The 15,357-nt window shown below is 38.9% G+C and overlaps 1 protein-coding gene across 11 annotated transcripts in view; it reads left to right on the plus strand.

Moving 5' to 3' along the window:
* Positions 1-15,357, plus strand: part of CNOT4 (CCR4-NOT transcription complex subunit 4) — an 80,795-nt gene that overhangs the window by 27,263 nt on the left and 38,175 nt on the right. For 9 of the 11 annotated variants that reach the window (XM_064510721.1, XM_064510758.1, XM_064510763.1 and 6 more), the window contains exon 2: positions 8,478-8,721. In XM_064510721.1, coding sequence (XP_064366791.1) covers positions 8,548-8,721 — 174 coding nt within the window. In that variant the 5' untranslated portion in view covers positions 8,478-8,547. Of the gene's footprint in view, positions 1-4,093; positions 4,115-8,477; positions 8,722-13,036; positions 14,369-15,357 lie in introns of those variants that run through there. The other 2 variants (XM_026109488.2, XM_026109490.2) reach the window with 2 other exon arrangements.

Consider the following 15,357-nt stretch of genomic DNA (forward strand, 5'->3'; position numbering starts at 1 on the left):
AAAAAAGAAAGCTGTTGAAGGTATTCTAGTTGTTACCAATAGAAAAATCTGCCTTTCAGATAAAAAGTTAAAATCAGTTTAAATTGAGGGGAGGCTTAACCCGCATTTTATCTTAAAATTGGTGATTTTAAGTCAGTGCACGCTGCATTAAAGGGAGTGGAAGGATAAGAAATCCATAGATAACTAAGCTTCTTCAGTTCCACAAATTCCCAGTTTTACAGGCTGCCACACATGGTCGAGTTGAAGCTTAAAGCTGTCACAGTCAGTGTCCACAAATTTACTCAGGATAACACCAATGAGGCATTTGTGTTTAGGGTTTTTTAATCTTCAGAGGTGAAAGTATTGGAAAAACTGGTTGTTTGAAATTTCTGTTAAACACAGGAAAGCCAAATTCAGTGAAGTACCATTATTGCTGCCACAGCTTCTATGCTTTGCTGTAGGGAGTTTGAGTGACTGAACAGTATTAACCAGTATTAGCCATAAAAACCTCAGTCTGTTGGGGTCTTCCAGGCAGATGCTGAATATCCTCTATTACATTAGTGACTGTCTTTACAATTAAATACTATCATATCTCAAACAAATCGGTGCATGTACATGCCTTAATGAAGCTGTTAATCTCTGTGCCATCTGTCTTTCACAATACTTTGCTTTTTGTGGGAGTACAGTTCTGATACTGTTTCAGTGCTAGAATGTGGTTCTTTTGTAATGAAATCAACTTGCCCAGACCTCATACAAAGAGAAAATTTGTATGTTAGGACTTGTCTATTTGTTCTTACCCCTGGAAGGAATAGGAGTCTTCCATCCCTATTGATGCTTTATTGGCTTAAAAGGAGAACAAAAGCTATATATATAGGTCTTGCTAAGTGCTCAGTAGCAGACAGCATTAGGGAAAGGTTGAATTATTTGCAGTGTGATGTGCAGGTACCCTGTTTGCAGAATGAGGCTGTCTTGTAGTGGGGTGCTGCATGAACAGAATCAAGACTATCTGTTCCCAAAATAGCCTGTTTTATAACTAGTTATGGTTGCTGTAGGATCAGTAAGTTGATCTGCCTAGATCCTCTTTCTGATGGTGACTAGTAGTAGGTGCTTGGGAGAAAAAGTCCAAGCAACTGAGTAGCACCCTTTTTCCAGTAATGAGAAATTTAGGGAATTCAAGATAGTTCAGACAACTTCATCTTAGGTTCAGCAGCAACTGGTGGATCTATTCTGCATGATTTCTTTTTACTTGTGAATATTTTTGATATCTTCAACCTCCTTTGACAATTATTTGTAATATTTTAATTTTCTGTATACAAAAAGTCTATTTGGGTATGGCTTTTTTGTTTAACTTGTTGCTTGAGCATCTCCTGCTTGTGTCATGAGAACTTGGAAACGATCATTGTTGAACCTGCATTTCAAAATTAGGTGTTACTGTCTGTGACACAGGCCTTTAAAATACTTGAATTTGTAATTGTGTAGTTCACTTCTGGTTCACTATCCAAGTGCTTTTGACTTGTCATGTTAAAATATAGTAGAGTTATAGGTATAAAAAAAAAATCAGATGAGGACATAAAAAGTAAGAAATGTTAGCATTCAAGTTCTGATGTGACTGAATGTGGGAAATACATTTAGACAATTATACACCAATGTTATACTTTTACTTTTGTTGAATGAATCAACCTAGATACTGGGGTGGTGCTTTCTTGTTGGATAATTGTGTCCAAAGTTTTATTTGCTTAAGGATAAATTTGTTAGAATCTTACTTGGCCTGTTTTCTTTCTAAATAAAATTTGACATCTTGATACTGTTCATAACTTGTGAGGAATTTAAGTAATCTCTTAATTGGTGCTCATGCATTGTTGGTAGTATATAGCCTTTTATCCATAAAAGCTTTCAGATGCTGATAAAAATAAGCCTAATGCAATCAATTCTTGGTTTAGTGTAAATGAGAGTAAAGCATTTATTCATAGTATGTAACTTTTTTGCCACATAGCTGTCTTTAAATAGTTTATGTTCACACTGGATTTGTAAAGAATGATCAGTTTGCCTTTCATTTAGCAGGTGGCACCTGACTCTTCTATTTTTGTTATTAGGGTGCCTTGAGGCTGTTGCATTGAAAGCTATCTAGTGAATTCTTTGGCTGATTTCTGCACTGTTGCTGAATGTGCTGCTTGAGCAATTGCTACCCCTGGTTGCTTGTTCTGCCTCTTCGCTGGGCTGGTGCAAGCTTTTGCGTGGCTCTGTGGTAACTGGGGCGGGTGGGGAAGGGAATTGATTTAGGGGAAATATCTAGTAAAAACATTATTTGGGGGGGGGGGGATGGCATGGCGGGTGTTGTTGGTTCAAGTGACGGTACAAATGCTTAGCCTGGCAGAACTCAAAGTGGTGGTTTGAGGATGGGAAGGATTGACTACAGACTGAAAACACACAAGAAAACTAAGCTCTTTTAGGGAGGCTTAAAGCAGAGAAATCTCTAAAGACTTTATTTTGACCTCTTTGAGATAAATTGGTCATGATCCTAGTCAGCATAACATTGAGTTTAGAAATACTGAGATGGCTCTCTGATCCCTGGTAATACTTTCTAAACATATGGGACTCTGTCCACCTCTTTTTCTTACACACTGATTGTATTGTGATCAAAGTCTTGCTGCACACCACAGAATGAATAATAAACCTTATTATTCCAGAGAGGAGACATGAGAAAAAACAGATTGTGCAATTACTGGGCATGATTTTACAGCTACTAGTGAAGCATGCTTTAAATGTTCAGCATTGTCAGAAAAAGAAGTAGGAAATGAGCCTTCCCTCTGTCTCAAATGAAAATTAACTTGGAGGCATTAGGGAGCTTACTGACTTGCCACTGAAGTGCCCTTATTCTGAGTCAGCAACAGTGCCATACAACTTTTTTTTTTAAAAGCACAGCCTGTTTTCAGTGCTTCTGCCCATAGTCTCCTGATTAAGTGTTGCTAACCAGGTGACTGTAAAATATCACTGTATATTGATGTGAAGGAAGAGGTTGTAAGAGAAAGGGATCATTCTCCTTTTCTAGTGTTCAAAAAAATCTATAGATAAGTGAAATACAGCATGTCAAAGAGGGGGCCTTTGAAAGCTTCCTGAATTTCTTCTGTGTTATATGGATGACCTAATTAAGACTTGAGACTAGATGTGTTAATGACTAGGATACTAATCTGTGATTTGGAATATGCATATTTGATTTTTTTTGGTACAGGCTTTCTGTGAGACCCTGAACAGCTTGCTGAATCTTCTTCAGTTCTGCATGCTTAAAAAAAACCTTTCTACACAACCCATCTATGAAAGAGGTTTAGATGTAAACATTCAGTTGGTTATGTAATATGGTGAAGCGATAGCCTGCCTTGCATTTGGAGTCAAAAAGGAATAGACTGCTTTACTGTCAGTGGAGTTACCAGAGAAAGGACGTAATCCAAATGAGTCTGAGAGAAAGACCAGTGTCCCTTGCCCTGCATGGAGGAGGGTGCTATGCTGAGAAAGCTGCTGTTGCTCTGCTTCATCGAGAAACAGGGACATTCCATTATAACTTCTTTTTACATTCTACCCTTCATTTTACCTCTAGATTTTAAATGGGATAGAGACTTTGTTTGGAACGTGAATTGATACTTCAGCACAATGAGAATGGGAATTTCCAGTGGACTGTTTTTTTTTTTGTGATGTTACAGAGGCAGAATCCACAGTTCATTTTTTGAGACTTCTCAGGGGCTAATGACTTTCAAAAGATACAAGGCCATGAAAAAATGTATGAGTTTCTGTTTGCATAAGTTTAACAAACCTTTGCTAAAGGTTCAGTGCATAGACTCCGACCTGTTTCACTTCAAGTGTCAGGTATGTTTGAACTTTAAGTGAAACATTAGCTAACACATACCTCCTTTTCTTTTCTTTTTTTCTTCCTTCAGAGGCCCTGAGTCTCCAAATATTTTCTGGGATGCAAGCCTTTTATTCAGTTTTTCTTGACTTCATTTTGACAGCTTTTGGCTGTGGTATTTTTAGTGCCTTAAAGCAAGTAGCAAGGCCGAATTCATTCCATTGTCTGACTAAGAGGAAGAATGTGTCTGTGTCCTGTAGGACTAGGTGCCTCCTGACGGAGAACTTGAAGTTTAAGGTACATTTTTTTTTATGGAAATGAACTACCAGCAAATGGAGATGTTTGAGTATTTAATATGAGGAGGGGGTGAAAAGCAAGTCTTAAGGTAAAAGAATGGTTTGGAAGCTAGCTGCTTTTCTCCATCCCTTTTTTAAGACCTTTTTTAGACTTACATATGGAAGATAAACTGCTGCAGGCTAAGCTTGCTCACCTCAAGTAAACAGGGAAAAAAGCAGTGTACGTGTCCTAAATAAAGTCACTAGCCTGTATTAGAAGGAAAACTGTTCAGATGAGTACCCTCAAATAGTAGGATCTTTCTTTTTCCCTCAACTTCTAAATTCTGAGGATTTCATTGAAAGAAACAGTTGTATGGTGAAGCTGACTAGACACAGCTGTCAAATCCACTGAGTAAACACTTTTAGAAATTAGTGAAAAATTATCTTTTTTTCAATTTGAGTACTTGTTTGGAAAAGAGAAAACTTTAGTTGTGCATCTTCTCCCTTCTGTTGGAAGGGAGACTTTACCTGTTACTTTACCTATTACAAATTGACCACATGTAAAAGACACAGCTGGACATTTCACACATACAAGGATGAAGCAAAAGTGGACAAATTTTGACCCAGTCTTCTGTGAACAGGATGGGGAACTGCTGGAGCCCTGTTTCATTGAAGTTGTCAATGTTGTACACATTGTATGGCCAAATTCTTGCCGCTCTTATTGCGTGTGTGCGCAACCTGCCTCCTTTTCCTCTGAGATGCTGTTAATATAAACTCTTTGAAGGTGACCTCAAAGACCAAATACTCGGGATTGAATGTGTATAATCTTAGCTTTTGCTTTTTGCTACCGCTACATTAGTTCTCCTATGATGTCAATCTTAAAATGAATCATTTGTGAGAACAGTTTGAAATAGCCTTAGAGCCGACTAGTTATGCCGCGTTTCTTGGTAGCGCCATGTGAACAATGCATTAATGTTGCCTTACTCTGCCTGCTATTCATTATTTCACTTTGGAAAAATGAGCGTTGTTCTGATGCAGAAGTAGCACACAGTGCCTGGTATATAAGCACCGCTGCAATGGAGACGCACTTCAATAGAGAATCTCTAAATGGGATGCTTGAATGGTCTTTTCCCAAGTAGATAAATATTGCCTTTCACTTAGTTTCAAAAAACATGGCACACAGCTGCTCTTTACTCCTTGTTGGAAAATAACAGGCCATTTGCTGACTGAAGCAAGCTATTGGCTTTATTGCTAGCAGCTGCTGAACTCTTAGTGTTAACTTAAACAGCTCATAAATGTTAATCATGTTGCAATTTTGTTAGAGAGCCTGTCTGCATTTCCCAGAGGCACTAGCTAATATGTCACTTTTTTTTTCCTCATGAGCAGATGACATTTCTTAACAGAGACTCCAAATAGTAACTTCATAATTCAGTAGTTTTGCTGTGATGACTGAAGTTTTCTCAAAACTGCAATTCCTTCTAGCTACAGTTTCACTAGTACTGGTATAGCTTTATTCAGATGCCTTGGTAGGCTGAGAGGTGCTGAATGTGCAGTGGAACGAGTACGCAGTTGAACAGAATTTGCTCTTTTGCCTACTGACCTGTTGTTTGGAGGTGCAGTTTGCTGCATGCTTCAGTTGGAAATCAATTTCATACGGGAATGGTTTTGCTGTTACACAAGTGTGAAAAGTTTACATTTTGCATTTCCTGTATGCAAATTAAGTTTATCAAAATAATGATTGCTGTAGAAGTGTGTATTATCTGCATAAAGAGCAGTTAAATAGCGTACTAGGGCCCTCACCCCTCTGCCAGCGGTGATGTGTTCTTAAATACAAGACAAAGTTGCCAACTAATTCTTTTTCTTCTTTCACCTCAGATTCTGCTGGTGTTCTTTTGGTAAAACACTGGTAACATCCCAGAACCTGATTTCTGGGCCTGTCAGAATAACTGTGATGTACCAGTAATAAAAGTATAGATAACTAAGTAAAAGTGTTAGGAATTTGGTAACTTCTTGATATGAATCATTGTGAAAGTCAGAAAGAAGGCAATGCAGCAGGCCCTAGTAACATAATGCATACTGCAGTTAGAATCCATTCCTTCACCTTTACTTTCACGTGAGCATTTATTGCAACGTTGAAATGTTCTTTATGGCAGTGGCATATATTTACCAGGACTGTACTTCATACCTATAGGCTACCCTCCCTACCAAGCTAAGGCAGGGAGTCGTAGTCTAAATCGCAGTTAGCTTAAGTTGCTGGTATCAGCCTGTGAGCAGTGGTTAACCTAGCCAGGGTGTGACCATTCTGACACAAAGCTATATCCTTGTTCCCACTGTCTGCACTACCTATATATGTGGGTGGTGCTTTGGGGGTGTGTGTGTGTGTACCTGCTCTTTCTTTTCATTGGTCTCTTCTGGCTAGTTGCAGAAGAATTTCTGTCCCTGATGGAAGGTGTGGGACAGGGACAGGCACTGCAGACTGATGCTGAATTTGATCTTTCCTGTAGAGTGCAAGGTCCTAACTTCACCTGGAGCTGCTTGGGTTTTACCAGATATGCAAGCAAACATGATTTAGAGTGCAGATGATCATAAACATGACAGTCTCTTGTGATGGTGTTAGCATTGAACAAAAGATATGGAAGACCACAGACTTGGACTGTAGTACATGTTGATCCATGAGTAATGGATTGGTCTCAAAACATTCAACCTTCTGGCTTCCAAGGGCAGGAGTAAATGTCAGTCTTATTCCTCAAACAGTTGGACATGAAGGTTTGTCAGTGGACTTGCTCATAAAAGCCTGGAAGAAGGTTGGACAGTACGTGTTCTAGCAGTTTTCAGTTAGAAATGAAGCAGAACTCCCTAGGAAAGTAGAGGAGATTCCAGATTGCATGTGTGGTTAAATTGTAGTTGTATTTGCGAAACAACATGTGATTTTGGAGGAACTGGAGAGTAATGCTTGACTTTAAGAAACTTTCCACTCTTTCCGCTTAGCATGAAATTTCATGCTAATTTCTTAGTAAACTTCTGACCAAGCAAAGTTTTAGTGCAGAAAGTTCAGGAATAGAGCATAGGAAGCATGACTACTATTCTAGGAAACATAACTGTAAAAGGAGTTTGGAGTTTTTAACATTGTGGGGCTTTATTTGAAAAGAAGTGGCACAGTTCATTAGAGGCAGTATGACCAGCTGAACATCTTATTCTGGTCCCATCTTTTTGAATGTTTGCGGTGGGAGGGGGCTATATGTATAGGTGCAACAGACATACCAGTTAGCCTTTTTTTTTTTTTTTTTTTTTTTTCCAATGGGTGTCTAGTTCTCTTTTTGGCTCCAGAAGAGCCACGTGAAAACCTACTGTTTTCCTTTTATTCTTTCCCTCAGACATACATGCATGTCTCCTGCAGCAGGTCAAGACAGCTTCCTGAGTTTAGATATAAATTCAAATATCCAGAACTGTAATTTACTGGGAAAAAATGTTAATTGAATATCTCAGTGAGGACTGTATGTATTTTCTTTTGAGTGTGAGAGTAACTTTTTAGATTCTTTAACTGACAGAATGGCAGTACACTCAAATGATTGAATTTAAGAAAATGGTGACCTGAATTTTGCTGCTTTTCAAAATTATGATCCAGAAATTGCTTATTGGGGCTGCATTCTAAGTTGATGTTTTGATAGGTTGTTTCAAGCACATGCATATATTGGGCTTTAAATTTGATGGTGATGAAAAGCCTAAGTGACTCAATGAAAGTTGTCTGATATGTGTAGAAAAATGTGCACCTGTGCCAAGACAAATCTTGGCAAACACTATTTAAAAGGTAGTCTTATGACTGGTCTCGGAGATTGGTCTCTGGACCTGAAAAACAGGAGGAACAAAGAAATCTTCTATATAAGAAGCTTTCATTGTTCTTCTGTGTTTGATAATTCTGTACCCCTACTGAAATGTCCGAATGAATGACCTAAAAGTTGTTCCAAACCTTTGAGGAAAGGAATTTAATTGCTCTCAGACATGAAGTCCTGGGTTCAAGGTTTTGATTTTGAATTTGTGGAAGACTTCAAGCACTCCCTAAACGGAGCTGGCAAGACGTAGAAGCAATGTATGGTGTATGCTGTTAAACATTTGTATGCAACTGTACATCTTGAAGCATAAATAGGCTAGTAAACCATCAAAGAAGTACTTGCATATTTGTCTCAGTAGAGAGGTACACTATGAATAATATCTTTCATACTCCTTGTGTGACTCGTAAGAGTGAGACACTCAAGCTTGTTAGTGAGTAACTTGCGAGTCAGTAGATTGTGGGGAGAAAGAAAGCAGTGGAAGACTGAAAACTGTTAAAAGATGCAAAGGAATGTCTGTCTGCCGAAAGTAGTAATAGCTTTTTTTTCTCCTTGCAGACCTTCGAGTACTGACCTTTTTGCTCCATTAAGTTATTATAAACTTTTGCTGCTCTGCGAGCATATAAAGATGTCTCGCAGCCCTGATGCTAAGGAAGACCCTGTGGAATGCCCTCTTTGCATGGAGCCTCTGGAGATTGATGACATCAACTTCTTCCCTTGCACCTGTGGCTACCAAATATGTCGTTTCTGTTGGCACCGTATCCGCACTGATGAGAATGGACTTTGTCCTGCTTGCAGAAAGGTAAATATCCTGGAACAGCGGCTTGTCTTGCACGTATCACAAGGCTCTTGCGTTGTGTTGGTACAAGAGACACCCTTTTCCTTCGGGGAAACATTCTTCTAGTAATGGCATAGATCGAGGGTGAGGTGTTGGATCTTTCAGATTCTGTCTGCACATGTGTCGAAGCTGTTGTGCAACTTCTAGTCTTGGTTTGTTAAATTCAGAACTGGATTAATAGGGGAAGCTGTGGATCAGAACCAAGGCATACTAATGCTGGGAGAACTGTCAAAAAAAATCCTGGGAGTTGGGGTGCTGATGCATTGCCAGAGCCTTTTCAGGAAGGATGGTGAGGATTCCAGCATCAGGGGTTTGCTGAGGGCCAAGGTTCAGCTAAACTAGCAGAGCTGCCAGAGGCCAGCTCATAAAGCACCTGCTTGTTTTGTGTTCATGGCACCAGAGCATTTATCCGTACTTTCTGGACACTAAACGTGTAAATCCTTTGGAAAATATATCCAATGGTGTTAAACTTGAAAACTTTTCAAATCTAGGCTAAATCTACTCATCTAGCATTCTTTTCTTGTTGCCAAGTGCTTAAAGGTAGTATTCTGTCACACTTAATTTTTCCCTCTCTCTTAATTGATGTCCAGCTGATACTTTGGCCACAATCATAAACTTCAGCTTCCCTAAGTTACCTGCTTTTTCCTTTTAATCTTTTCCCTCCTCCATTTAGTGTTTCGCTAAACCCTATTACTTCCTTATCTTCAATGTTCAATAAACTTCTTTCACAGTATCTCCTTTCCTTTACCTCTAATGACATCCCTTGATTGTTACTCTGTCCCAATCTCATTGGTCCTTGCCTTTCTCTTTTTGTAATCCCAGCTACTTTTGTCCCCTCTTTCTCCTGCTATTCAATTGTGATCCTGTCTCAGTTTATGCCCTTGGCTCCCTGTCTCATGTTACATTGATTCCAGCTCCTTTCTGAGACCCTGAGTAGTCTTACTTGATCTGACTATCTGCATTTGCTGCCCCAGCTTTCTATAAGCACTTCCAGTCATATTTTCTTCCTGTTCTCTTGGGCTTTGGCTACACTAGAGCTATCACTGCTAACCTGTGTTTGGATGCCTTTGCAAACTTGAAGGCTATCCCACAGCAACATACACTTGTTAACAAACTGCACAAATTTGCTTCAGTATTTGGGCTGTATGTTCTACAAAGAAGATCCATCTGTCATCAGCCAAATCAGTCACCACATGTCATACCTGCTGTAGATGACAAAATGCTGTGTAATAATGTTCATAGTACAAGCAAACTTCTATTGTGCTGGTACAAATACAAGATTTCTGGAATTTCCTAGTCTGTGTAAGTTTCTTCGTGTACTTGGATTTACTACACTACTTTTTGCCTACAATTATTTGGTTCTTCTATGCTTGTTCATTATTGGAAGTTATTGGAATATATCTGCAAAATCACAGAAGCAGCATGCTGTTCACTGCCTCTGGGCATCTGTGGATTCTTTGAAATATGGATACTGCCACAGCTGAACCCTGTAACGTGGAATAATCTGGTGTATGACTGGATGTGCAAGTATTTTGCTAAATTGGATACAGTTTGCTCAGGGAAATGGTTTTGGGAGAAAAGCCAGAATGAGTGAAGGTGCACCACAATGAGAATGAAGCATACCAGCCATTCCAGGAGAGAAGAGAGACCTTTTTCACAATGGACCAGGATCATATTCTTGATGCTCTCTTCATCCACGGACTGCAAGATGCTCTTAAGTAGAGCTGCAGCTATATCACTGGATTGTAGAAGGTCTGCAGAGAGGAGACTGAGGAGAATACTACTTTTGTGGCACAAAGAAAGACATTGTGGCCTAGAGACCCTGTCAGGATCCTAGGAATAAATCATTTCTTCTCTGCTGCCATCAACTGTGCAATTTGGAGTCTGTGAAGATACCACCTTCTGAAGTGTGCTGGGCCCTCTGAACAAGGTATGTGTTTTTGTGTGGTATGTTTTAAATCTTTCCTATCTGTGTGTAGTATGGTTTGGGGGGAAAGTTCTTTTCTAAGCAATTTTCTAATTCATATCAACAATTGTGTGTGTTGGCTGTGATCACTTAAAATGCTGAAATGCAGAAAATGGCAGAACAGTAAAATTCTTGCAGCAAGTTTCATACTGGGTACTATGCTCTCAACATATATATCCTGTTTTTAATGTGTGCGCCAATGCAGGATACTTTACTTAACTCTGCTGTAATGTATGTATATTCATTGTTCATTTTGCTTCTGCATGTTTTGCACAGTTACTTGATAGAAAAGTGCTGATTGGGCTAAGGATATTGAGTGCAATGCAGGTTCTCCAATGGTTTCATTATTATTCTGTGGAGATGAACAATCAAGAAGTTCCCTATCCAGGGTTTTTGGTTGAAAGGATTAGTGGGAGAGCTCAGAAAAGTCTATACTAAAATAGATTGATTATATGCTTTGAAGGGTGGTATTTATGCCATAGGTTGGATAGATCTTAACTGTGTGTTGTATATGTATCTTTATTTTCCTAAGCTGCTCTCAGTTGGATCTAATTGAAAAGAGGTTAGCTTACAGCTTGTTCTAGCTAAGAGGAAATACTTCTACATGCTTGAGCTGTTATGTAGCTTAACATATGCTTGTGCAGAATATGTTCTCATGATTGCAGTCAACTGAGTTAGCATGCCTTAAATTTCCTAGCATTAGTAATGGTAGCATACGTACACGTGCTTTGCTTTGATTTGTGGAAGAAAGGCTAGCATGAATTTGTTAATTGAGCTTTGTATGGAAACTAGTATTTATTAGTCTTAATATATAAAAGTATTGTAAACTTTATGTGAATTTTCTGAAATACTCTGTTCTGATTTTTAAAGTACTTTTTGTGTTAGTGAATTGAACTGATCTGTTTTGACTTCCTGATGTCCTTCAGAGTTGTAGGTCTAGTCAATTGGAAGATGCTAACCAAGTGTTCCTGTCTTTCCAGTCAATTGATTTCTTAACTGCGAGTGAGCTAGTTAGTGACTACCTAGTCAAACTAAAATATGCTGTCTTCAAAAGACTTCAGTAGCCAAAAGCTGCTTTACTATCAGCAGACTCACTGGTTCCAGTTGTAAAGTTAGTCACTTTATCTGTGCAATTTTTTTCCCCTTTAAAATCCACTGCCTAGGTACTGTGTCATGTTAATAGTATATATTATTCTAGTCACCTGTGTTGTTTTGATAGAGCATAGCATGCTCAGACCTTAATGTCAGTTGCTGCAATTTTTAAATCTCCCAAATGAGATAGTTCCAAAAGGGAGGGGGGAGAAAGGGTAGCCTAGCTCCTTCCCATTGCTTTACTGTCTGGTCCTTCCACCAGATAATACAACTTGATTCACTGTTTGCTATGCTGTTCTTGTGGTGTGGCTTTGTCTTATTCTCCAGTTCCTTGACTTAAGGAGCTTTCTTCCTCTAGCCCCTTCTGTTAGAGATGGCTGTAAATAGTAGATTTATTAGTTTCTTGGCCATAAATGTGCTTTAAGCCCCTCTCTTGTGCATATTTCTCCTGTCTTGTGTGAAGAGGACACCAGCTCTAAGTGTACAGTCCTCAAATGTCAGTTGTAGGAATCAAAGCACTGGAGAAAACTGCTGAGTGGTTTATTTGGTACAACAATTGATATTCAGAAATATATAGGAAATCACTACTTCTGATTCTTGATATAACAAATATGGTGTACACTGTACATAAACCTTAACTTTTTCTGTTTTTCTCATTTCAGAACCTATTTGGTAGCAAGGCAACAACTGGGAAATGTTGGTACATCCATTATGTGGAAGGAATGTGACCCCATCTGGGAATTCCAAAAGCAAAGTGCTTGATAAAACCCAGCTCAGCTTTCAACAGTTGGGAAAATGTGGGAGGGGAAGTCGGAAAAAAACCAAAACTTAAATGATACAACAAACTTAGTCAGGAAGACTAAGAAATCATCAAGGGCCACCTCTGATAAAAGAAACAAGACTGCAGAAGAGACAATCAAATTTTTGGGGAAGTATTTGTAGAACCACCAGCAACTTGCAGTTAGTGTAAACTAAGTCTGATCACTTTGCATGTTGGCGCTTCTTGTTCAGGTGGCTTCCATGGTTTTTGTTGAAGAGGATTTATAACTTAAGTGGAGTGTGTCTGCTGAACTTAGTCAGTGAATCAGTGATGTTGACGCTTCTACATCCCACACCTGAAAACATCTAAGTACTGACGTTTGACCTGGCTACTTTTCTTGCATTTCAAATCCTCTACCAGCTAAGGAATCTGTGATAGTAGGTTAAACTAGTATTTTATTTTGCCTCTTAGCCATCAGGAACATCTAGTCCTTTGTTTTACCCCAGGCAAAGTAGAACTGGATTCATGCTTGGCTTAGGTGTGTCTAAAATTGTCATCTCTAGTAGAAGGTCTTTACAGTCTGGCCACTTTTGCTGTTTAAGACTTGAGAGCTTCTGATCACTGCTTTCTCGCTATTTCATAGCGTTGGACAGAGAGCAAAAATGATGATGTGATACTGTGAGATACACCAGCAGTCATTCACCCTGCTTGGTTTCTGGAGCCCTGTTCCACCATCTTCTTGCAAGTGTTCTACCTGTAGTTGAACCATCATCTGAATTCATGAACAACTTTGCTGTGGGAAGCAATCACTCTGAAGATGAGAACATTTATTCTCATATTTGTAGAATGCCTTTATGTCTGTATTCAAAAGGAACAGGATTTTTAAAAACTTAAGGTTTTTTTAGAATTACCTTCTGGTGCTCTGCTTACTGGCCTTTCTCCCTCCTTAAATGCACAATATCTCTTATCTCTCATCACCGCACACACTATATATCAGTGGAGAATCATCTACCTCTTTTTAGAATTGTTTTTTTTCTGATTTATTCCTGAGATTCAAGAGATGCATATAGGTTCATCTATAGCTCCTGCATGTCAAGATACCCAACTATTCATATTCCTTAGGAGCACTGGACATGTCATAAGTGACACATGTATATGAAACATTTCATATGTAATATAGCTCTAGAGTATCCAGTGAAAACTTCTGATGTTCTTGCTGCCCAAATAAATATCGTTATCCAGGGTGGAAAATCAACTGCTGCTGCTGCTTCTTAGTGACTGAAGTCCTTATTCAGGTGGTCTCATACCTCCTGCTGAGATAAAGCTATTTTTCTTACCCTAATTCTAAAGTTACTGCTGCTGTTAGTCCTGTGTCTCCCAGGCACCCTCATACTCTGCTGTACAAACTACTAGGTCTACTGTGGACAACTAAGTGGTCTGCTTGGGCTTCTACATGAGTTAATCAGGGATGCTTCCCAACTAATGTTCAGGACATCCAGCAGCAAATTGCTGTACAGAGGAGGAACATACTGTTTAACTTGCTTTTTGTTTGAGAGTATACTCTGAATGTGGTTATATTTGGCAAGAAAGAAGCTGGTGAGCTTTGAGACTCTGTTTTCCCTTGGATCTCCAGGGGCCTTACCAACCCTCCTGCAAAACATCAATTTATTCATTTCTTGTGCAGTACCAGCAAACAGCATGCTTGAGAGACTTGACTTCTATAGTATGTGGTTTGGAGGAGGAATTACATCCTTAAAAGGATGGCTTTTGGGGATGATCCCACAACACTTTGTGTAAGGCAAACCATTTTATTTTTGGAACTATATCTACCTTGTACAGGTGCACTTTTGTTCCCATTCCTACCTGAACTTGGGTTGACCATGATCACAGAATAAACTTTCTTTTTGTTGGAGCTGTCTCCTTAAAACAAAACAGCATCCTTTATGCTATGTGATCAGCTAACACAGACTTTAAGCTCTTTACATAAATGAAATGCTTTTTAGAATTATTTTGCATCTCTGAAGTCCCCTTGTGGTGTATTTGAAGCAAAACTCAAAAGAACAATTGGCTATAATCTAATTTCAAATGACCTTACTAATGTGGAGCATTGTTGTTCATCCAGTACCTCAAGTGAAATCTGCCTAAGTATTTGGTGTTACTTGTGAATAACGTAACTTTCTGATAAACCATGCAGTTTTAACTGTTGTTTTTTAAGGGTAACTTGAGTCCTTGTTGTGTTTTCATGTAAGGACTTAAGTGTGTATCTTTGGCTAATGCTAGATATCTTACAAGCTTAAATTCCTTCGTGATAATAAAAACATGTTCCATAGAACTTGGTGTTGAAACATTAGACACCATCTGCTGAAGTCAACTGCAACATATTTCCAGAAGGTGTGTCTCGAGTGTAGCATAAAGATGCTAGACTTTAAACTGTTCTGTTATCTTACTCTAAATTTCATCTTGGTTTGTTTGGGGATGTACTTGGAAGATTATCAGGATGAAGAAGTGCTTGATGGCTCTTCTGGTAGCATCATGCAGTTGTGAGGAGTATATGCTTTTAACCTAAACCTTACTTTCATCTGCTGCTGTAGATTTCCCCAGGTCAAGCCATTTAATATGACAATTAGTTTTGTGTGTTACCTTTAACAGAGGACAATCAGGAAAAAGTTAAATTTACTTCTGGATCTATACCCTGGAGCCTTTGGTTATGGTGGTTCAGGGAAAGAACTTAATTCAGCATATTGGCGAGCCTAACTTCTTTACCTAAATTCCTTGCTTTAAT

The sequence above is a fragment of the Dromaius novaehollandiae genome, chromosome 1 (assembly GCF_036370855.1).
Source record: "Dromaius novaehollandiae isolate bDroNov1 chromosome 1, bDroNov1.hap1, whole genome shotgun sequence".
In the NCBI taxonomy this organism is placed as follows: Eukaryota; Metazoa; Chordata; class Aves; order Casuariiformes; family Dromaiidae; genus Dromaius; species Dromaius novaehollandiae.